Source organism: Schistocerca nitens, chromosome 4 (assembly GCF_023898315.1).
Source record: "Schistocerca nitens isolate TAMUIC-IGC-003100 chromosome 4, iqSchNite1.1, whole genome shotgun sequence".
NCBI lineage: Eukaryota > Metazoa > Arthropoda > Insecta > Orthoptera > Acrididae > Schistocerca > Schistocerca nitens.
Window position 1 is genome coordinate 205,734,547 of NC_064617.1, and position 25,372 is coordinate 205,759,918.

Consider the following 25,372-nt stretch of genomic DNA (forward strand, 5'->3'; position numbering starts at 1 on the left):
CAATAATTCATTAGCAATCTCACAATGTAGTAAGCGAATAATGAATTTTTGATTTAACGGGTATGTATTAGATTTTTGTGTATAGTCATCCATAAGTGGGCAAACTGGAAAACATATTTTTGCATTTAACTTGGATACACAGTAACAAGATGGATGTAGCAGGAGCAACATGTAAAGATGATAACTGTGTGTGCTGCAAGTGCTGACAAATGAAATTAAATCAACACAGGATTTAAAAACTTTATATGTTTTTCTGCTGGTAATTACTTTTTTGTGTATGTGATATATTTTTGTGGTTTTGTTTGTAACACAATGTTGAGAAAACATTTATACTTAATTTCCAAAATGACATATTTTATACAATAAAAATAAATGTGATATATAAATTGCACATATTGATAAGTATTGATACATCTCTCCCTTTAGATAGTATATGTGGCAAGAAATCCAAAGGATATGTGTGTGTCTTACTATCACTACTGCATGTTGATTCACAACCTAAAGGGCACAGTTGAAGACTTCTGTGACTTGTTTCTCAAGGACCGTGGTAAGAAAGCTGTTTTGTGATATTTTGGTTTTTAATATTTTTTGCATGTATGATAAAATATACATTGATTATGCAACTATATGTTATTTCATAGATACACTGTGTTTTATACATAAAACTTCTTTGTGTCTGGAAGACCTAAAGGCTAAAAATATAATTTTCAAATACACTGTACACAACGCCAGATTGATTTTGCTTTGCACTTAGTTCTGTTTTACTATTAGTACAAATGCACACATGGTTATCTCCAATTCAGTTGTAATAATGGCTTCTTTATTTCACTGTTAGTCCCAAGCAGTGAAGTGTCCTGGTTGTGAAAATACAACAGGGAATGAAAAACAAAAGCATACTGATTGCAGATGAGGTGATGAGCATTTAGTCTAGTTTTGTACTTAATATGGCTGTAGCATGTGCAACATAAAAACTGATTACACATCAACTGTAATGATAAATATACCCAAATTCTTGACACATTTTCATTTTTGGTTAGTTAAAAAATTAGCAGCAGAAATCTTTATTCTACAGAGAAGACAGATCATAATGTCACATGGTAATAAAAGTTCAATGTGAAGGAGAGCCCTCTTGAGGAATCTTGGTATTAACATATTTAAAGCAACTTTTTTTTGCAAAGAACTTTAATTATAAATTTCAATCTAACTGGGAAATATCCTCTTATGGCATAAGAAGGAAGAAGAATTTTCACAGGAACATTCATATCAATGTCCGTTGTTGTGAAACAAGTATGTTGCTATCACATTTGCATATCTTTATTCATCAGCAACTGGTTTCAGCTGTTTCCTCTGACCATTTTCAGGCACTGCAGTGACATTCTTACTACTACGGATCTTGCTCTGTCTGCTCCCTCCAGCAGCCACAATGGCAGGGAAAAGCCTGAAAATGGTCTGAGGAAAGGGCTGAAACTGGTTGCTAACAGATAAAAATCTGAAAATGTGATAAAAACTGTTTTTATTTGATTTTTAGCATTTTATACTGATAACTGTTTGCTCCAATTACAGGATGTTTTCTAAAATTTTAAGTTACCAGCAGACAGCAGGAAACAGATAACACATGTGCATTTAAAAATAAGTTAAAGATATACCTTATTAATGTTCCTATTTATAAATAAAACCTTAACAGTATACCTTATTAATGTTTTTAGTTATAGATAAAGAATACATTGTCATGTTCATTTAAGTTTGTTGTAGTGGTTAGTGTGCATCTCAATGTGATGAAATGTGGCACAGCATGAGAACATAGCTCAAGCTCAAAAAACATTCTGTTCAGAGGCAGTAGATTATTAGCCTACTGCAGATATCTTTTTGTAAGGAGAGCTCCCAAACAACCTCACAAAAAATCTGTTGCAAAAATGATTTGAACAATGGAAGTAAACAATGATGGTGTTTGTAGACTCAAATGGGGTTTACTCTCAAGGAATCTATCACTAAGTGGATATATTTGATAAGTATATAGATTTCCAGCAGAAGTCTCATTCATTTTGTGTCAGCTCTTGTACATGTTGTTTTCTGATTGTATACAAATACTCATTTGTAAACAACTGCTTGTTTACTGCCATTAAACTCCACAATTTTGATGAAAATTGTCATTTCAAGGACACAGCTCAAGGTCGAAAGAAATCACGAACTAATGTCATGACACATAATTTGTTATTAATGTGAGCAGACTCATTCTTTTGCATCATCACACCATTACTGACACGTTCAATGTAACTAGAAATTCTTTTACATAAACAGATATATGATAATTAAACACATGTACTTCATTCATTCTTTTTACTTAATGTATTAATATATAACAGATATATTTCTCATACAGAGTCTTGTTAAAATCAATCTTTCTTACTTTGTATAAAGGAATATTCTTTACTGAGAACTACATGTCAGTTATTTTGTGCTTGCTTGCCATTTGCCTCATACCTACGTTGAATGCTGTTCTCATGACAGTGATGAGCAAAAGGTATTGCAATCTTATTTAGAGTAGCAGTGTGTAGACCATATTTTCATGAAAATACTGTGAATCTGATGTTAATTTTACACAATTTGGATTCTTGGCATATATAATGCATACTAGTCATGTGAAACCTAGTAATAATTTTAGTATTTCAAGAGGCTCATATTTTCTTCTAACAAAGACACTAGCTAGAACTAAAGTAGCATATGTCATAACTTAAGTACCTGAATACATACACATAATAGAATGAAGTGTGTGCCAAACTGGACTTAAAATACTTACATTTTATGTACAATATTCTTACCCTCTGGCCTGCCTCATTTCTTCAATCTGCCAGTGTCATCTTTCCAAACTCTGTAGAATTCCTCAAAACTACCTCACTGCCTTAGCACTTTTGAGAGAGAAAATGAAGGAGAATTATTGAGACAGTCTATGGGGTGTTCCCAAAATGAATAGCTCAGTTGGTGAGAGTTTTGCCCTCATGAGGCCAGGGCTTAGGTTTGAGGCCTGACTAGTGAATTACATTTCATCTCTCAGTAAGCTTCATTACAACACAGATTCCAGAGCTGAGTAAAGATTCATTCTTAAACTGAATGTTGTTAGTTTTCCATGTTCCAGAACTGGCAAGCCATCTTTATCAGAGTGTTCTGTGGATTCCCTTTCAATATTTCATTCTATAAATTTATCCTTACTCGTGAGGCAGAGCTACCACAATATCTGATTACATCTCCTCACCACCATTCTTCCTATATCAAATCTTACCGTATTGTAATCCTTTAATTGTTGCCTCATCATCTAGATACACTCGTACAACTTCTAAGTCTACACCTAGTCTCTAAAATACACAGACATTGTCACAATCGTCATTACATTGGTGAAGGGCTCTTCAAGCTAGCTCAGAAAACAATCATTTACTGGTTGACTAATACCTGTAGCTTATTATTTGTTGATTGCATGAAGGCTACATTTACACAGTCCCAATTGAGATGTTGTTTGCACTGATATCCCAGATGTATTCCGCCCATATCCTGCTGAGTGTTCCTCTCCTAGTGCCTACTTGAATCTAAATGAAATATTGTATCTCTTTTCTCAAATGATAATTTCTTTTTGACTAATCATTTTATCGGTGTCACAAATTAATCCCAGGTAGTTTGGACTTACTCACTTTTATGCTCAGAGTGAATGAAATTTTCTGTCTTTTATGCAAAACCTTTCCTTTTGTTACATTTGCACCCTCTATCCCTCGCATACTCACTTCCATTGATGTTTAATGAACTGTATCCATAAGAATAGATTTGACCCCCTGTTATTTACATCTGCATCAGTTTAATTTACAGGCACTGCTATATCCCATTGACACACTCCCAAAAAATTAATGATTTTTAGATATTTATTCTCAGAATCACACAACACAAATTCCAATATGTTTGTGGCTACATTGCACAGTAAAATGTTGAATCATTATTGTTCCTTTTTTGTGCATTATGAAAATATATGTATATTAATATTGCAGCTCCTGTTGGCCCTGTATGGAATCATATACTTGGTTTTTGGAAGAAAAGACATGAACCAAACATATTATTTCTCAAGTATGAAGATATGAAAAGGGTAAGTTCAGTTTTTACACAGTTATTGACAGAACTGAAATTACTACTCAATTTTTCTCAAATTATTTATCCTCTTAATTTTTGCAGGATCAAAAAGGAGCTATTCGTAAAGCAGCAGCTTTCTTGGGTAAGACTCTCACGGAAGAACAAGTAAACCAGCTGGCTGAATACCTCAGCTTTGGTAATATGAAGAAAAATCCAGCAGTAAACCTTGAGCCAATTATTGCAAGGAAAAATGGTCCTGAATTTCTTAATAAGAGTGACCTCCGATTCATTCGGAAGGGTGAAATTGGAGATTGGAAAAACCATATGAGTGAAGAAATGGCTGCTCGTTTTGATGCATGGACTGAAGAAAACATCAGGGGAACAGGTCTTACTTTTGACTGAAAAAACATAGTGTCCATTCTCCCTGGAAACTAAATACTGAAAATGATGTCCATCATTTCATGTTACAAACAGCTCCTGCTCAACAACTGAATCAGTGCACTGTGAATGTTGCCCCATATAAAGCAAAGTACAGCACTAATGTGGACTCTGTGATGCAAATTTTGTTGGAATGTGGATCCTATTGTGCTGAGTTTAGTGCCAGGTCAAGAAAATTTTGCCATACAGAATGTCATTTGGTGCTGCCCCCCCGTCCCCCGTTCCCCCCTGCTCTTCTCCCCTCCTGTTCATCACACATACTTTCATCTGTCTCTCTTCTCATAACTAATTACGATACAATAGTATGCCTATTTTGTAATTGTGCACCTCTACTCCCCTCCCCCTTTCCATCTCAGTTTAGTACCTCAAGTGGCCACTTGTGTTTCTTAGGCCTTAAATCAGCCTTGGCTGAGCTAGATTAACTATAGTAGTTTTTACTTCAGAAAGGATAACAAGTTGTGCAAATGTATCATTTATTCACAATTTATTTACAGAATGTACAAAAAGTTTCATTATAAAAAAGGTTACTGGAACTGAAGTATTAGTTTTAAATGCAAAAACAATAAAATACATTCAAAATGAAGAAAATTGAAAGAAGTCAAAATTGAAGACCTTATTGTTACATGAGGTTAATGTGAGAAAAACACAGGTATTACTCTTGTCAAATTCACACATATGCAGTTCAACAAAATAAATGTAGGTATGCAGTGGATGACTACTGACTAAGTAGCATGGCACTTCTTACAACATCTTTGGCTATTAGTACATCATTTGTAATTCTGTAAGAAGTCATTTTAAAAAGACATGTAGAGCTAAACTTATCTTATTAGTTTCTTGAAGATTGTATAGTTTTGTACTTGGATATTAAGATAAAGGCAGTAACCTTACTTAATAACTGAATGTATCAGTGAGGTAACACAACAGAGTTTTATATTAATAAAGAATTTTTTTCAACTGGATGCCATTTGTTCTCAGCTCCCACCATTCTGTAAAATATTTAGGTATTTCAAAATAACTACACATTATTGGTGGATTCTAGTACTTTGTTACAAAACAAAACAACAACTAAACTTTTGATTAACATAATCATTCAGAACTTCATACCTGTCTTAAATGGTTGTATTGTCATGGGATGTATTTTACAACTAGGTATTTTACACTTATGTAAATGTTACTGCTTTTTTGTTGTAAGTAGACTGCATACAAATGTGTGTTTCACTGTTTTGTAAACAGGTAAATATGTACAACTTATTTGAGTACCTGAGCCATTTCTACAAGTGGAAGACTGTTGATCAGAGATGAAGTTGAAATGATGGTAGAGTACTGACATCATTTTAATGACAGATAGTAACACTTCATGTAGACCTTCTCACAGAGTAAGGCCAGTGTCCTTAAGATTCTCCTCTTCCCACTTCTCAAACTTATCAATTAACTCAGGTGACATTTTAGCTTTCCATTCTCCAACTGTACCACTTCGCATGAATTCTCCATCAGCTGCTATTAGATTGTATGTGCGATTTATCTCAACAACAGCTTCATAATTTACTGATGGATTGTTCTTCATATTTTGGAAACTCAAATGATTAGCTAAGACATCAATTTGTGAATCATTGAGCTCTTTTCCTAAAAACTTTGCTGTCTTTCTAATGACAGATGGAAGGTCCTGAAAATAAAAAAAGGATGTAAAATAAATAATATTTGTAAACAATTTACATCGAATCTGGAAACATAAATAGCTCAGAGTGATTTTTCAAATGCAAAATACATATCATAGGCTGAGGTAGCAATAAATAAACACATCAGAATGTGTGAAATATAAAAGAAACTGCAGCTGCTACTAGGCAATTATGTTGTTGATATACCCAGTTTGTAACAAAAATGGAGAGCAGGTCATATGATGTACAGGTAATACTTCATGCAAAGAGAATTTCTTTTATGAAAGCTTGACATGCTGTCAGTTTCTTTTATTTATGAAGACATTTTACTCATTAACTGCAACAGAAATAAATCATTCTTTCAGTTCATTATTCTTTGCAACTGTTTACTTCCTAAGCCAAAGAGAAATTTTTTTTTAAATTGTATTTACTATTGTTGTTACTATTGTTATTGTTTAACTCATATTACATAGCATTTCTTATTTTATTATTTACTATTCCATTTTTTCTGCACAACTTGAGCTGTAGTTACTGTAATAACTGGTTTATAGGTTTCACGATAATCTCTCTCTCCCTCTCTCTTTTCCTCCATGTTCCACATGTTATATTCATGACAAACATTATGATGTGAATAGAGTCAACTGAATAAAAGACCGGACAGAAATACACTTTATGTTGGAACCAAGAATATCTAGTGGGATGGGCATCCTTATAGGATACGTCTCCCTTTTTTAAATTTTTGAACCACTTGTAAATTCCAGAACCCATGGTGTTATCATCTGACAATCTGATACATTTTATCTACATGGGCAGTTATCTAAGAGTTTACCACTTGTGTATTTCATTCCTTTTTTTAGCCAAAGTTAGATTCTCTAGAGGCAAATCCAGATCTTATCTCATTATAGTACTGTATTCGGAAATACCACTGTTACTTTTGTATTGTAATAGATTGTTGACAGCAAATTTCATCTGTGAATATTGTGAGGCTGTGAATAATACTCCAAATTCCTTAATCAGATATGGTATTTGCAAGATAAATATGTGTCAACCACACACAGTGGTTCTAATTACATTCTTTTGTGCAAAGAATATTTTTTGTCAAAAATAAGTGAAGAGTTAGTCCAGAATATTACCCAAAAGACATCAGTGAATAAAAATATGCAAAATATGTTTACTTACTGAATCATAAGTCCCCAAGGTTGGCAGTCATTCAAATGACAAAAGAATCTGAAGCTTAATGTTTTATAATTTATAGTACATGGTTCTATTTTTTTCAGTTTAAGTTTTAATCACTATACAAATGCCCATCTAACTCTACAAACCACTGTGAAGTGCATGGCAGAGGGGACATTCCATTGTACCAGTTATACGAGTTTTTTCCTGTTCCCTTCATGTACGACTGTTTAAATGCCTCTGTGTATGCTGTAACTAATCTAGTTTTGTCCTCATGTAGCAATGGAAGCTATATATAGGAGTTTGCGGTATATTTCTAAGGTCATAATTTAAAGCTGGTTCTCGAAACTTTGTAGGTAGATTTTCTTGAAATAGGTCTGTGCCAGTTCAGTTCTTTCAACATCTCTGTGATGCTCTCCTGTGGGTCAGACACACCTGTCACCATTTGTGCTGCCCTTCTCCATGTAAATTCAGTACCCCCTATTAGTCTCATGTGGTAGGAGTCACACATACTTGAGTGATATTCTAGGTTGCGTTACACAAAGGATTTGTAATCAATCTTCTTTCTAGACTGTTTGCATTTCCCTTCTATTCTACCAATAAATCAAAGTCTGCTACCTGTTTTACTCACAACTAAGCCTATGTGATTGTTGTATTTCATGGCACTATGAAGTGTTACACCCAGGTACGTAGGAGGGAGCAATATACTGCTTGACTCCTTGGTGAAGATATGTTCTCGAAACTTCAACAAAAGCCCGTACTGAGCTACTGAGCATCTCTCTTTCGGAGTCTTCCACTGGAGTCTATCTATCATCTCTGTAATGCTTTCGTGATTACTAAATGATCCTGTAACGAAGCGCACTGCTCTCCGTTGGATCTTCTCTATCTCTTCTCTCAACCCTATCTGGTGTGGATCACACACCGGTGAGCAGTATTCAAGCAGTGGGCAAACAAGTGTACTGTAACCTATTTCCTTTGTTTTTGGAATGCATTTCCTTAGGATTCTTCCAGTGAATCTCAGTCTGTCATCTGCTTTACCGACGATCAATTTTATATGGTCATTCCATTTCAGATCAATCATTGATATTAGTATTGTGGTCATGTGATACTACATTATTTTTCATTTTGTGTAGTGCACAGTTTTACATTTGCAAACATTCAATGCAAATTGCCCATCTGTCCAACACTTTGATATCATATCAAGGTCTGACTAAATATTTGTGCAGCTTTTTCAGATTATACTTCATTGTAGATAACTGCACCTTCTGGAAAAAGGATGAGGCTGCTATTAATATTGTTCACAAGGCCAGTAATATGTATAATGAATATCAAGGGTCCCAACACAATTCCTGGGGTACATCCAAAGCTATGTCTGCCTCTGTTGTTGACTCTCCATTCAAAATAACTTGTTGCATCCTCCCTACCAAATGATCTTCAATCCAGTTACAAATTTTGCTTGATTCCCCATGTGATTGTACTTTTGATAATAAGCATAGATGTGGTACTGAGTTGAATGCTTTTCAGATATGAATAAATACTGCATCTACCTGACTGCCTTGATCCATGACTTTCAATATGTCATGTGAGAAAAGTGAGAGTTGGGTTTGGTATGGACAAGGTCATTCTGTTTGAGATGCCAATACCTCATCATGTTTGAGCTCAGAATATGATGTAAGATTCTACAACAAATGGATGTCAAGGATATTGGACAGCATTTATATGGATCACTCCTGCTACCCTTTTTAGATCGGTGTGACCTGTGCTTTCTCCAACTACTGGGGACAGATTTATGTTGTGGGATCTGTGATAGATTATAGTTAACAGAAAGGCTAACTCAGTTGGAAATTGGGTATAGAATCTGATAGGGATTCCAGCAGTCCCTGGGACTTTGTTCAGTTTTAATGATTTCAGCTGTTTCCCAAATCTATTTCACTCATCTTTTCAGTTGGTATGATAAGTGAATTGTGGGAATATTCCTGGTTTTTTCTTCATAAATTAACTTTTGAAATCAGAGTTAAGCATTTCTATTTTTGCTTTGCTGCTCTCAATTTCAGTTCCCATCTAGTCTGTGATTGACTGGACACTAATTGTTGTGCCACTAACAGCCTTTACATACAACCAGAATTCATCTGGGATTTGAGAAAGGTCTTTTGACAATATTCTGCTGTGGTAGTCATTGAAGGCTCCATGCATTGCTCTGTTGACAGCCAAAATCATTTCATTCACAATATCTCTATCTACAGCCCTATGCTTTCTTTCATCCTACTGCGCAATAGCCTCTTTTTCTTTAGAAGTTTTTTCATAGCGACTGTATACCACAGAGGGTCCCTCCCATCATAAACTGTTCTACTCCATTCACATCTATCCAGTGCATGGTCAACTATTTCCTTAAACTTAAGCCATACTTTCTCTACATGCTCCTGTCCTGACTAAAATTTTCAAGTTCCTCAATCAGTTATGAGACTACTTCTTCTTTGTCCAGTTTACTGAATATGTAAATTTTTCTTCTTGGTTTGGTTGTCTTTTGAACTTTGGTACTCATTGTTGCTATACTGCTTCATGGGCACTGATACCAATTTTGTTATGGACATCTTCAAGGAAGTTAGGTGTGTTTGTTTCCATTTTATCTACTACATTTCCATTATGAGTGGGATTCTGAACTATCCATTCCAAGTAGTTTTTGGAGAAGACACTTAGAAATGTTTCACAGGATGTCTTGTCTTGCCAACCACTAATAAAACTGTAAATATCCTAATTGATTGTTGAATGGTTAAAGTCTCCTCTGATGATACAGTATGACTGGGGTACTTACATACAGGCAAACTAGGTTTCCTCTAAAATTTTCAGTTACATCAGGAGGTATGTCAGGAGGTAAATAGAACACTTGATATTGAGTCTTGCCTGAACAATCTCATATGAAACTTCGATTTCTATTTTGGTAGATTTGAGTTTCTTGTCTTCTGCAATAAATATGGCACCTCCATTTTGCTTTAGCCTACTCTTTTGGTATATGCTTAAATTTTTGCCAAAGGTCTCACTACTGTCAACTTCAGGTTTTAACCAGCTTTCTGTGCCTACTATTATGTGAGCTTTACTGCTATTTAGGAGCACTTCAAACTCTGGTGTTCTGTTGCAAATGTTTCAGTGGTTAACCACTAGGATTTTGACACTCTTGCCTGCAGGGGGGGGGGGGGGGGGTTGGATCTTACACAGGTATTTCTGAGTTCCCTACAGGTACCATTATTTGGACTGGATGGAGAGTCACTTAACCTAAAAACCCTTGTGCATAACCCTCACACAGCCAGCTACATAGGTAGCTGCCTTTGACATATAGTGCACACCTGTCCCAATTATGGGGATCCTAGAGTTCTCAACAATATGGAGCAAATGTATGAAGTCACAGCCTAGCTTGTCACAGAATCTTCGCAGCCTCCGGTTCTAGCTTTCTTGGGACAATCCTGTGGATTGTGAGCTTCACTGAAACTCTGTGAGCAAGACTGGTATTCTTAATATTCTCTGCTGGTCTCTGGAATGACATGTCTGCAGTTGGTTACACCATGTCCTCCCAATGGCTGCTGTAATAGTCTCTTCAGCATCCTGTATGAGGGTCCCAGGCATATACAGAGTGTACCTGGTGTTCCTTCTGATCCCTTGTCATTTTCCTAAAGGGTACCATTATTCGCCACGCATCTGAACTGCCATTGATAAACAGGCTCCTACCTATCGGGGTTTGCCTCCTCTTGACACAGGACACAGCAGGTTTCCCAATATGAGGAGAATCTCACTGGCTCAATTTCATCTTCAGAGGAGGACAACACCTCCAACCTGTTTGTTAAGTGTGTTCTCTCTGGTTCCTGTCTCCACAGTACTGAAAACCTAGATCTACAACTGACATGCCACTCACATTCAAGTGAATGAGTAACAATGGGTTCTGTATTTTCTGCAGAAGAGACAGTCTTCTCAACGGTACGTGACTCTTGGTAGCCCTCTCAACACACCCATTCAAAGTGCACACCCAAGAAATTATGTGGTCTGCTTGCTTGAATGATTGCGCTTTCTGAACACACATTTTAATTTGTCTCCACAAAGTGATATGGTGTACTTATCTTTTCATATTACTTCAACACCCCTTAGTATAACTTCCTGCAATTTGTTTCTTAAATGGTATCTGAAGCAGGTGTATGGTGAACCATATATCCCAAAAAAACATTTTATGTAACAGATACATAAAATATATTCACAGATGTGTATGAAAGGTATAGAGAGTTGTGAATATGAACAACTCAGCTGTATGAGGGAATGATGGAAAGGAAAATTTGTTTTGGAGTGGGACTCAAACCTGGATTTCCCACTTCATGTGGCTGGTTACCTTAACTGCTTTAGCCATGCATGATTCACAGCCAGAGCCAAACTTCCATACGTCATTGTTCCTGCATTACAATCTGTACTCGTACACACATTATGTAATTCCCATACAGGGCAGGATATTTTAATTTAAAGTCACAGTCTGATATCAGCAGATAAGTATGATATTGCCGTGCCTGTGTTTTTGTGAAATACAATGCAATGCTCCTTCAGACATATACGCATACAGGAAATCTGGGTTCAAGTTTGGTGTGGCACAATTTTCACTTTTACTATTTCCTCATACAGCTGATAGTATTTCATAATGACTGTAGTCATTGCAGTGCCTGTTCCTTCGAACATGCATGCAGTCTCAAGGAACATTGCATTGCTCTTCTTAAAATTGCAGGCACTGCAATATCATGTTATGTAACAGAGTATTATGACTGACACAATCAAATGACTTTTATAAGTTGCAGGAGATTTCAGCTGGTGATATTTTATGATTAAAAAATTTTATTATGGACTCACTGAGAGAATAAATGGTTGCCTCAGTAGAGTGTGAAATCCATATTGTGATTAACTAAGTATCATAATAATACATAGATGTGTGACAATCCTTGAGTACATTAGCTTCTTAAAAATTGTGGACAACAGTGAAAGGAGTGAGGCCGATCAGTAGTTACTGACATATGTGGGGTCACCTCTTTCTGTAGAGATGCATACCAACCGTCCATTTCAATCAGCACTGGAAAATACCTTTACATAATGATGTATTTATTAAACATATGGCAAAGGAAGATACACAGCACTTGCAGCCAACATGCTCGATTATTAGTTGGACATGTTTTCAAATATTTTTTCCTCTACAGTTTTTACCCTTTACAGCTCTCTCACGTATCATGGAAGTCATACATTGATAACCTAACACATGTTCTACCACCCTGTCCCCTATTCTTTTTGCCCATGGTTTCCGTGTATTCCTCTAGCACCATTTTGTCAAGAACCACCTCATTTCTTATCTTATGAGTCCATCTAATTCTGAACATCCTTCTACAGCGTCACATCTCGAATGACTTGTTTTTCTCACAGTCTATGATCCACTTGTATAAAATACTGTGCTCTACATTCTCAGAAATTACCACCTCAAATTAAGTCTGATGTTTGATATTAGTAGATGTCTTCTGGCTATGAATGCCCACTTTGCATGTGATAATCTGCTTTTCATACCCTATTTGCTTCATACATCATGTGATCACTGCTACTCTTCATTGCTTTTGTCTTTCTTCACTTTACTCTCAGTCCTTAGTGTATGCTTGTTTGATCATTCATTCCATTTAAGAAGTCCTGAAATTCTTCCTCATTTTCACTGTAGAGAGGAATGACATCAGTGATTTTTAGCATACATACCCTTTCACCATGAATTTTATTTCCATTCTTCACTCTTTCTTTTGTTTTTCTTATTGCTTCTTTGATGTATGAATTAAGATAATGACTAAAGACTACATTCCTGTCTTACAACTTCACTAAACCAAGCATTTTGTTCTTGATCTTGCAGTCTTATTTTTCCCTCATGGTTGTAGTACATATTGTATATTACACATATTTCTCTATAAGATACACCTATTTTACTGAGAATTTTCAACATCTTGCACCATTTTACATTGCTGAATGTTTTTTTGTAGGTCAAAAAATCCTATAAAGGGCAAACTGATCATCCTCAATTCCTTTTTCAGGTATTCTGTATATTATTCTTGTTACCAGCTTAGGAGCACTAGCTGTTAAACTTTTTATGTGATACTTCTCACATTTACCTGACTTGGTACCTTTGGTATTGTGTGGATGCCATTTTTTTGAAAGTTTGGTGATATGTTTCCAGTGTCAGAGATTCTACAAACCAAGTTGAATAGTCACTTGGTTGCCACTTCTACCAATGATTAATAGATATTCTGAAGGAATGCTGTCAATGCCATCCACCTTATTTGGTCCAATGTCTTCCAAAACTCCATTAAACTCTGACTCTAATTCTGGATCTATGTCTTCCTTACCAACTCCTTTTCTTCCTCTGTACTGTCATCATACAGTTCCTCTCCCCCTCACAGATGCTTTTGAAATACTCTTTCCATCTACCCTCTATCTCTTCCATGTTTAACAGTGGAATTCATCTTGCATTTTTCATGTCGACACCCTCACTTTTAATTTCACTCAAGGTTTTTTTGACCTTTGTGTATGCTGAATCAGTCCCTCCAATGACCAACCATTTCTTGATTTCTTCAAGTTTTTCCTTCAGCATTTTGCCTAGGTTTCCCTGCACTACCTATTTATTTCATGCCTAGTGTCTCACATTGTTGTATCCCTGTCTTTTCCTGAACATTTTTGTATTTCCTTCTTTAATCAGTTTAAGTATTTCTTGTAACTTACCAAACGAAGCGCTGGCAGGTCGATAGACACACAAACTGACACATATCCATCCACACGAGTGTCTGTATATGTGTGGATGGATATGTGTGTGTGTGCGAGTGTATACCTGTCCTTTTTTCTCACTAAGGTAAGTCTTTCCGCTCCTGGGATTGGAATGACTCCTTACCCTCTCCCTTAAAACCCACATCCTTTCGTCTTTCCCTCTCCTTCCCCTTTTTCCTGATGAGGCAACAGTTTGTTGCGAAAGCTTGAATTTTGTGTGTTTGTTTGTGTCAGTTTGTGTGTCTATCGACCTGCCAGCACTTCGTTTGGTAAGTCACATCATCTTTTAGATATATTTTTCCCGCGTGGAATGTTTCCCTCTATTATATAAGTATTTCTTGTGTTACACAAGGTTTCTTTGCAGTAATCTTTGTTCTTCCTATATATCTTCGTCTGACTTCTCTGACTGCCCTTTGTATTAATGTCAACTCCTCTTCAATTGAACTGAACAACATGTTATAAAGCTAGATATTATCATTCTCTTCACCAGATATTATCAGTTCCTAGAAACTTCCATTTTTGAGAGACATGATGATTTTCCTGATTCCCCAAGCGGATGTGTGAGAAATTTTCATTTCTTTTCTTCTTTATTTAGTGGTGTTTTGCATTCACTTCTGAACTTACTGGACCAGTTTTCATTTATAGTTTTATAAAATGATAATTAAAAATGTTTGCTCCACATGAAATGTTTTTCTTGGTGCACCTATTCTCTTCAAAAGAAATAGTTATATCCTTTGAGGCATCTTTCCCTGTCTCTGTTTCAACAATATTTTGTATTTATTTGATTTTTGTCTGATCTTTCAATTTCTGTCTTTTGCTGTTACATTCTAAGCCAAATTATTTTCCCTTGATCTATGATCAATTGAAAATCATACTATACTGCAAGCCATCCGAGGATATTACTGTTTAACGTCCCATCGACAACGAGGTCATTAATGATGGAGCCCAAGCTTGGATTAGGAAAGGCTGTGAAAGGAAATCAGCCGTGCCCTTTCACAGGAACGATCCCAGCATTTGCCTGAAGCGATTTAGGGAAATCATGGAAAACTTAAATCAGGATGGCCAGATGCGGGTTTGAACTGTCATCCTCCCGAATGTGAGTCCAGTGTGCTAACCACTGCGCCACCTCACTCAGTCCAAGTCATCTGACATTATGGCAATGCTCATGCACTTCGTGGCCACAGCCAATTCTTGCTGATCTAGTAGCAATTACTTATCCTGTTCTGTACTCCATGCCACAGCGAAAAGTGAGGAAGAGTTTTTGGATTTCAGAAACTCTTTCCACAACTTCAGTTTGCCATTTTTCATAATTCCTCCAGTTTAATTTCCACTGTGGCTGTCAGTGAACAGTGATTATTGTTAGAATGCAGAGTGTCAGTTTCTTTGCACTGACAAGTGAGCAGTATTTGTAATGCTAGTACAACAAATGAAAGACAATTGTTGAAGAGCAGTTATGAAGGGGAGGTACAGTACTTCAGAGTAGAAGTGAAATACCTTTTAGTTGTACAAAACGCTTTGTGTTTAATTTGGGGGAGAGGGGGCAGGTGGAAGTAGAGCCTTAAAGCATAATGTGTGAAGCTAACTTTAGATTCTTCAACCATTCTTACAGAACTCGTAGAAATTTTAATGTAAGTTTATAGGTCAGTGTCATCATTTTGTGGGACAATTATCCTATATATGAAGCAACTATAAAGGAAAGAAAGAGTCTCAGTAACAATTTTGTCTAGAAGTTATACAGAAGCATATGAATATAGCTAAAATTATTCTGCTCATTGAACTATACTGCACATGTTCAGTAGTACTGTTGCCTACAGAAATACTATGACAGATAACACACATACATCTTGTACTTTTGGATTATATCATGATTATAAAAGCTTTTATTCAAATAGCACAAATGTACGAAAATATATGCAATAGTTAGCTGGTGACTGCTGAAGAGCTGAAAATGCTGATACTTCAAGAAATATTAAATAAATCAATTAACTACTTATTTTTTTCAAAGCTTGAAAATTTGTTGTAAACACCAATGTTCCCAATTATAGATAACTAAAATGACATAAGGCATAGTGCTTTGCTTCTACTGTTTTTACTTTTTGTTCTACAGTTTTAGTAAACCATCATGATAAGATGATGCTAACATACAGTCACTTCTTTTGTCTCCTAAAAGCTCATTTACAGTTCTCAGCATCAATTCCAGTTCAGTTTTTGACGCTTCTTCCTTCAATGAAGGAACCGATGGATAGCTTCAGAATTATTCCCACATACCTGGTTTACAATTTGAAAAATACGCCAGGTATAAACTAATAAATAAATCAATATAATAGAGGGAAACATTCCACGTGGGAAAAATATATCTAAAAACAAAGATGATGTGACTTACCAAAAGAAAGCGCTGGCAGGTCGATAGACACACAAACATACACACAAAATTCAAGCTTTCACAACAAACTGTTGCCTCATCAGGAAAGAGGGAAGGAGAGGGAAAGACGAAAGGATGTGGGTTTTAAGGGAGAGGGTAAGGAGTCATTCCAATCCCGGGAGCGGAAAGACTTACCTTAGGGGGGAAAAAGGACGGGTATACACTCACACACACACACATATCCATCCACACATATACAGACACAAGCAGACATATTTAAAGACCCTAAGGTAAGTCTTTCTGCTCCCGGGATTGGAATGACTCCTTACCCTCTCCCTTAAAACCCACATCCTTTCGTCTTTCCCTCTCCTTCCCTCTTTCCTGATGAGGCAACAGTTTGTTGCGAAAGCTTGAATTTTGTGTGTATGTTTGTGTTTGTTTGTGTGTCTATCGACCTGCCAGCGCTTTCGTTTGGTAAGTCTAATAAATAAATCCCATTATATATAGGTTACAAATTGCAAATTTAGTTTTTTACTTATATCAGAAATTGACATAATAAGTCAGATAAAAATACTGGTAGAAATAAAATATCTGATATAAATTAGTGTTTTTTTTTTTTTTTGTATTTGTTACCTGCTGAAATATTTTCATGTGAACATAAAAATTCCTGGCTCTAGAAAGATTTTCACTGTCATCTTAGGACTTCCTGAACATGAATGCACACTATCTGATTGAAATGCAAGGGTACAGGTCTACCATCCAAATGACACTAATGATGAGAAAAATCAGAAGGAAGAGGTTTTTTTTTTTAAAGCTGCTTTGCCAGTTTCATAATTTCATGCAGTAACTACTACATATATTAGTTATACCTCACTGCATTACCAGTGTCAGTTCTAACAGCAGACATGACAAGTTAATACTGACATACAAAACTACATAACGTATGGACATTTACCTTTTTCATATCCTCATATTTCAAGAACAAGATGTTTGGCTCATTTCTTCGATCCCAGAAGCTCAGGATGTGAGACCAGAATGGTGAGAAACAGACTAAACAAGAGAAACATTTTTTTAAAAAAAGGATAGTATATCCATTGAGAAAACTAAGGATAATTATAAGCAAGACAGCATACTATTTTACACATTTAAAGAAATTAGTACTCTTCAGCATGTGAATTTGGCCAAAAGTGAGCAAATAGTATTAACTGCTGAGATGTAAGTGAGGTAGTCTTTCTAATTGTGGTGTATTACAGTATAATGACCCTAGACATTTGCTTGGTACACAGGCTAATCCTAACATTTTCAGAATGCAAAAGCATTTACAACACTGTTTGTGTAATAAGAGACTAAATCAAAACAACACATATCCCACTCAGTTGACAGCTCTGAGGGAGACTAAGTTCCATACGAAATAAGTGGAAACAATTTTCTAGCTACATCACATCTTTCTATTTAATAAACAATAATAATAATAAAATTAATAATAACATTTTAAGAGATAGATGAATTCTAACACTGAGGAAATTTGTGTGGAATTTAGTGAAATGTCACTTTAAATTTATGACAGAGAAATAGTTTACTTATATTTTGCAGAATACAGTATCAGTGTAATTAGAAAAGTGATGAAAATATTAGTCTACAAATCTTAATCATATTATAATGTTTCTATGTTTATGTGTCAGGTCCCATTAGTTACAGCTTGCACAAGAAACTGGCAACTTGCCCAGAACTGCATTCACATTCTTGCTGCTAAGTGAGTCCAACCCTTGGTTCCAAAGGAGCTATCATATTAGTTTGCTTTTACCTGCTGAGCTATGCTCTGTGTCTATCAGAAGGGCTGTCTCAGTTGTTCATGTGCTCATTTCCTTATTTGGTACTTGAAGTCAGAAAGTAAGGACATATCAAATTATTGGTCTTACTGGCATAACCTCCTAACACACTCACTTGCAGGCTTGCTAGCAATGGGTTAGAAATTCTACTTCTTGAGTTGGCTCAGGTTGCTGAAATGCATTTCCCCTATCACGCAGTGGTCACTCGCAATGGAACCTCCCCCACTACCGTAGTCTTCACCCCTACCATGATGTTTGTGCAGTTATGAGCCATGCAATTTACGTACAGATGTTGTATAACCAATCTGCACAAAATTCTTCTGCATTCACTTGAAGTTTCAGATCCAAGCAATTATAGATTACTTGGTCAGATTTATAATATGGACAGGGCTGCACATATGCTACATACAACATGTGAGAGTATCAAAGTTAGAGTGTTTCTTTAGCTATCTTTGAAATGAACAATGGGATATCAAAGAATTTTTGTTACCATAGCAAAGGGTGAGATATTCTGGCTGTTTTACTGGCATTTAGCAGATGAACCATTTCTCATGGTCAATCAGGTTTCGCTTTGAGGTGAGGTTATTACAGTGTCACAATATTCAAAGCATTTTAGTGAGTTTACTTAAGTGGCCTATGATCGATAACATGTAGTAAGAGGGACCAAGATAGGAAGCATGACTACGTAGACTTCACAGTCAGTGGGTAATTAATTAAGTCATTCAACTGAAGGGTTAATGAATTTTGGTAGTTTCTGGAAACTGGTGAATGCAAGAAGTTGGCAGTAAATAATCTTGGAGAGTATATGGCGAAATTGTGATTCATAGTTGTTAACAAAGTCATGTTTCAAATGTTGAGAGTTACTGTGAAATAGCAGGTACATTTTCTTTTTTATGGCATGGACTTCTGTGGGTGTAATTTTCAAAAGATAGGGTATTGTGAGTCACCCTGGACAGGTGTTATTATTTGGTAACCAATTTAGATTGTGATGTTTGGTAGCATGGGCAATAGTCGAAGAAATGGACTGGACACGGGTTTCTCAAAGTGGAAATATACTGTATTGTTTCCTGGTGACTGAATTGTTTGATTTCATATTTCTGTTTTGATTCTGGCACTTGTACCTATTATCCAGAAACATTTTTTACTTTTTTTTACTTCCCGTCTCTCAGAACAAATAAAGTACTAAACAGCCACACATATTACAAATATAATATATTTCAAGTAGTTGTTGCAAATATGATCCTGAACGGAAATCAAAATATACAGGTATTACCTGTTAGAGCTATACTGGAATTTGAGAGGATGTCAAGAATTTAATTGTTGTCCACCTCTTTGGAGGGTTGCATAACCACAATTGTTGCTTTAGTAAGCAGGGTAGAACCACTAGGGACCGTTCTAAACCATTCAACGAAATTTGAACAGGATTTAAAGCAGCAAAGGGTGTTTATACTTTTCAGGCATACTGCCATACTGTTTCACACGCATTTGTGGCATGATTATGGCGGGCTGGAGAGGGAGGGGGGGGGGGGAGGGTTGTTGCAGTATTGACACATACGCAGATGAAACGGTAAAGGATCCAACAACCCCTTCCCCCACCCCCACCCAGTTCCACCGCTGCTTCTCTAACGCCTGATGGCAGGCAACCCGTCGGCACCTCTTACGTTCTGGAAACGCACAAGTAGGCGCTACAGTAGCAGCGGATCGTCACTCAACTGACTGAATGTCGAAGCCTCTGTACAGATACATTTTTGAAGCGCTCAATGAAGGCGCGCAGGTGGCACTGAGGGTGTTACCAAAATGGTGGGTCTTAGAGGCACCCGTAGCCGTTTTATTGAAGCAGGTGTCAACCCCAGTGTGATAACGCCACAGGAGGGCGCAAAACTGGGGGGCTGGCAAATCATTAGCTGCTTCGGATGGCGTTCGAATTTCGTTGAGTGGTTTTGAACGGTCCTTAGTGGTTCCACCCCGTCACAAGAGCAAAAACTGCAGTTGCACTGCACTCCAAAGTGGAACGATCACGTGCAATGGGGTTGCTGGCCTACGATGTCCTTAGAGAACGGATGGATCGTCGGGGGGTGTCAGCAGTGTCAGAGTTTGACAAGAACTTCGTCTTGCTGCTCATCACACTGCGAACTGTCGTTTTCGACCGCGAAATCTGTGGGAATCAATGCCCTGGGGAAAGGGTGGTTCCACTGACGCTCTTTATACTATCCCCTAAGGCAGCGGCGCTGTACGAAATGGTTTCCTCGGCACCCATAAGAAAACCGCTTGATTTCGAGGCTTGGCATCTCGGTTCTGATCTCTACGGCAGAGGCGTCAATAAGAGGTGTGAAATGTGGGTAGGAAGGGGTGTGTCGACCTTCTTTATCGTGTGACACGTCTGCGGTGGCGTTGGGCGGAATTGTGATGAAATTCGATGGCAATGTGACGTTATTGACCCACCTCACACGTCACATGAACTTCTGAACTCTGGCCTTTTTTCGCATGTGTCGACACCTTGCTGTTTGAATCGTCGCCGAGTCGGAGGGTGACAACAGAGGTCGGCACGCTTTTGCGACATTACAGGAGTAGGTTATATGCACAATTGAACCAAATTTCCTGGGTGTCGTGTGGTGTCCTTAGATTAGTTAGGTTTAAGTAGTTCTAAGTTCTAGGGGACTGATGACCATGGATGTTAAGTCCCATAGTGCTCAGAGCCATTTGAACCAAATTTCGAACTTCCGCCTCCCAATGGGAGACAATTAAGGAGTTTCAAAAAGTGACTCTGTTTATGTTGTGCAGTGTAAAGCACTCTAAGCTTATACAGGGTGGTCCATTGATAGTGACTGGGCCAAATATCTCACGAAATAAGCGTCAAACGAAAAAACTACAAAGAACGAAACTTGTCTAGCTTGAAGGGGGGAACCAGATGCCGCTATGGTTGGCCCGCTAGATGGCGCTGCCATGGGTCAAACGGATATCAACTGCGTTTTTTTTAAATAGGAACCCCCTTTTTTTATTACATATTCGTGTAGTACGTAAACAAATATGAATGTTTTAGTTGGACCACTTTTTTCGCTTTGTGATAGATGGCGCTGTAATAGTCACAAACATATGGCTCACAATTTTAGACGAACAGTTGGTAACAGGTAGGTTTTTTAAATTAAAATACAGAACGTAGGTACGTTTGAACATTTTATTTCGGTTGTTCCAATGTGATACATGTACCTTTGTAAACTTACCATTTCTGAGAACGCATGCTGGTACAGCGTGATTACCTGTAAATACCACATTAATGCAATAATGCTCAAAATTATCTCCGTCAACCTCAATGCATTTGGCAATACGTGTAACGACATTTCTCAACAGCGAGTAGTTCGCCTGCCGTAATATTCGCAGGACCCTTCCGACGAGTGTTGCTTTCAGACATCTCGCGCAGTACACGCCAACGGGCATTTGTCATCTGAAATGGCCACCTGATGCCAATCAGTGGACTTCCAGCTGTGGTACTGGAGAGCTAATTGCAGCCTTCGTCGCCAACGAACAGCAGTCAGCATGGATGCACGAACCAGGCACCTGCTGCAGAGGCCCATAACGTTCGCTGAACTGTCTTTGAGGAGACTCTGTTGGTATCCCCTCGGTTCATCTAGGGCTGTAGGCGGTCAGTTGCGCAACAGATGCACATCTTTTCGCGCTTAGGCCGGTATTACACTATCAAATTTCTTTGTCAAAGATTTGATCAAAGATATGATCAAATAATCGTCAAATTTATTTGACAAAGATATTTGACGTGACGCAAAAAAGGGGTATTGCACTGTCATCATATTTTTCGTCAAAGTTCAAGATGGCTAACAACAACAACTTGTTATTATCCGCAGCAGTTGCATGTACCACAACTGCACTGTGTGCACATGTGGACAAGCGGGGGAAAAAAAGGAAACGTACCTGGATGAAGCCGTGGGTTATGCGACGAGACGATAAAAGTATTCAACAAATCTTGTTACGTGAGCTTGTAGTGGAGGACGTCAAGTCGTACATAAATTACCGTACTTACGAATGGATAAGCATACATTTCAGTATGTGCTCAGTGAAGTGTATCCTCATATCAAAAAGCACAATACTCACTTAAGAACTGCTATATCTGCAGACACAGACTCACTGTAACACTCCGATTTCTTGCTACAGGAGAGAGTTACTCTAGCTTACAGTATAGCACTCGAATACCACAGTGCACATTAACGAAAATAATACCTGAAACGTGTGCAACAATTTATAAAACACTAAAGGATCAATGTCTGAAGGTAAATAAATGTTCAATACACTTTATGTGTATTAAGAACTATTTTTATTTTATAAACAAATCAATTACATTTTGTGCCGAAAAACTGTATCTCACGGCTAATGACCTCTGCAATATTTTTATAGATCTCCAATATTATTAATCTATTTTTTGATTCAGGGTGATTCATGTTGTAAAGCGCCTCATCAGCTTCATACATCTCTATTAATTTCGTAGTTGACGGTACACACGAATTGAATTTATCGGCCATGTTTATAAACACACTACAGATGACAGAACGCTGAAGCGATGCTAGCGCTCCACGTGGTAACATGTCACATTGCAGTGAACGGAAGACAAGCCACTTTTATGACCAAATATACAGCGAGGCCCTAGATTAGATCAAATTTATTTGACGACAGACAAGATTTGAGAAAGTGCCCTATTACAGCATCAAACTTCTTTGACATAAATATTTGACCTATCAACTTTGACAAAGGATTTTGATAGTGTAATACCGGCCTTAAACGTCTCCGCAGCCGTTGTTCACACTTGTCATCTATGGTTCGTGGTGCACCACAGTGACCTCGGCGCCGTTTTAGGATAGGAAAGTTTTGCTGTGCACGATACACTTTAATCACGTCAGCAATTTAAAAACTTAGCTGTTTAGGAAGTGCTTCTACGCTTGACCAGGAAGTCAATGATCATGCCGTTTTGTAAGTCAGATAAATTGCTCCGTTTCCGCATTACAACAATGACTGCATTACAGCATGGCCCGACACGCTTAATTTACCGTCTACTGCCGTGTGTGAGTTGCTGCTGCACGTTGATGTCAAACATAGGCGATGGGCGCATTAATGTGACTGGACCGTGTAGTAGCTGGCGTTCGCAAGTGTACACGAAGCAGCTAGAATGAAACAACAGATAACTCAAACCACTGTTACACAAGCTATGTAAACTGACGCTGAAATATACAATAACAACTTTTACAAGACGGTCATTATATTTTACTAAGATAGTGTGATATATTTCTGTTGAATTTTCAGCTCTTTTCATAAGTCAGAAACCATCTATTCCAAATCGAATACGATGGAAGGAAGGCACTTTGTTCACAATAACCTAAATTTTCACGTAATAATAGTTGGTTTTAATGTAACGTACCAGACACATTTGTTGGAAACTACCCATCTTTTTCCATACAGATCGGTTTGCTTGAATTACTTTGATCATCTTTCTTCGTACGAGTCAGGCTTTTGATATTTTATTTCTCTTTTAGAAATTATCCCCGGATTTGCTAACGCACTGGAAGTCACGACCACCTCTTGTTCACAATGATATAATAGGTTTTTTGGGGCGCGGGGGGTAGCTTCCATGAAGTAATCTTCCAAGGCCCGATATGAGAAAACTGTTCAACTTTCTTTTCGATACTCCTCTTTGAAAAGCATTCAGAAGTAACAGACATCACAGTCAACGACGAAAAAGGGCTGAATACCTCGGTACACGTAATTTCTTTAATTCAAACAACAATGTTCCGTAACGCAGTCGCTAATTTTGACTGTTACTGGATGCGAAGCAGCTCCATACCAGCCTTCAAGAGGCAAGCAGTCAGGTGCGGAGACGAAAATTTGTAATTTCACAAGCGAGCCTGTTTGAACACAACAAGACGGCCGGACAGAGCAGCGCAGTCATGGTGATATTGCAAAAAGGCCAGACCGTCAGTGAGAGAGCACTTCGATTTCCTGCTGCTAATAAGGCGAGTACACCGTTCGCTTGTTACACATTTTTACGAGCTTCAAACAGGTACAACTTATTTCAGTTATCTGGGTAGTTACTATTTTATTTTTGTAATTTCTTGCGTGTTTGAGTGCCTACTAGACACAACCTTTTATTTTAATAACAGTGTAGTGTACAGTATCGCCGTTGCTATCGACCCTCGTATCGTACAGGCTTTTGTTTGTTTGGTTAGAACAGCTCAGTGTCGGTTAGACCGTCAGTGAGAGAGCACTTCGATTTCCTGCTGCTAATAAGGCGAGTACACCGTTCGCTTGTAGGGTAAACATAGTCATGTGTAGGGACTGTGGTTGTTGTGAGCGGACGCAAGGAGAATTGGCCACTCTTCGGGGGCAGGTGGAGGCTTTGTCTGTTAGGCTCATCGAGCTCGAGGCGCAGGCGTCGGCTCGTAGTGGCGTTGGGGCAACTGTGGTGAGACCTATGCCTACTTCGGTGGCCTTGGAATCGCATGGAACCCCTGATGTCGCTGCGTCTTCCGGCAGTGAGCATCTTACCGGTCAGCCATCACTCCAGGGTGAATGGCGGACAGTGGTGGGCTCGCGCGTGCCTGGCCGAAAGGCGAAGGTGGGATCTGGCCGCGTGGCAGCTGCCTTACCCCTTTCCAACAGGTACGGGGTACTTCCTAGTGGTGATGACATCGTTTCCGAGCCACCACAGGATGCCTCGCCTGTTGGGCCAGTGGCCGATTCTCCGGCAAGGTCCCGACAGTCACAGAGGGCGGGCCTATTAGTTATAGGGAGCTCCAACGTTAGGCGGGTTATGGAGCCCCTTAGGAAAATAGCGGGTAGGTCGGGGAAGAATGCCAGTGTGCACTCGGTGTGCTTGCCGGGGGGTCTCGTCCGTAATGTGGAGGAGGCCCTTCCGGCAGCTATTGAACGCACTGGGTGTGACCGGCTGCAGATAGTAGCACATGTCGGAACGAATGACGCCTGCCGCTTGGGTTCTGAGGCCA

General features: G+C 38.1%; 2 protein-coding genes across 3 annotated transcripts in view; one reads left to right on the top strand and one right to left on the bottom strand.

The window, feature by feature from the left end:
- LOC126251873 (luciferin sulfotransferase) overlaps positions 1 to 4,944 on the top strand; it is a 92,583-nt gene extending 87,639 nt beyond the window's left edge. Inside the window, exons 5-7 of the mRNA XM_049952562.1 lie at positions 427 to 547; positions 4,029 to 4,123; positions 4,210 to 4,944. Of these exons, the coding sequence (XP_049808519.1) occupies positions 427 to 547; positions 4,029 to 4,123; positions 4,210 to 4,509 (516 nt within the window). The 3' untranslated portion in view covers positions 4,510 to 4,944. The remainder of the gene's footprint in view (positions 1 to 426; positions 548 to 4,028; positions 4,124 to 4,209) is intronic.
- Positions 4,945 to 5,001: 57 nt separating this feature from the next.
- The window catches only part of LOC126251872 (luciferin sulfotransferase-like), a 146,008-nt gene continuing 125,637 nt past the window's right edge, over positions 5,002 to 25,372 (bottom strand). For both annotated transcript variants that reach the window (XM_049952561.1, XM_049952560.1), the window contains exons 5-6: positions 17,498 to 17,592; positions 5,002 to 6,208 (exon numbers count right to left, since the gene is read on the bottom strand). In XM_049952561.1, the coding sequence (XP_049808518.1) occupies positions 5,915 to 6,208; positions 17,498 to 17,592 (389 nt within the window). In that variant the 3' untranslated portion in view covers positions 5,002 to 5,914. The remainder of the gene's footprint in view (positions 6,209 to 17,497; positions 17,593 to 25,372) is intronic.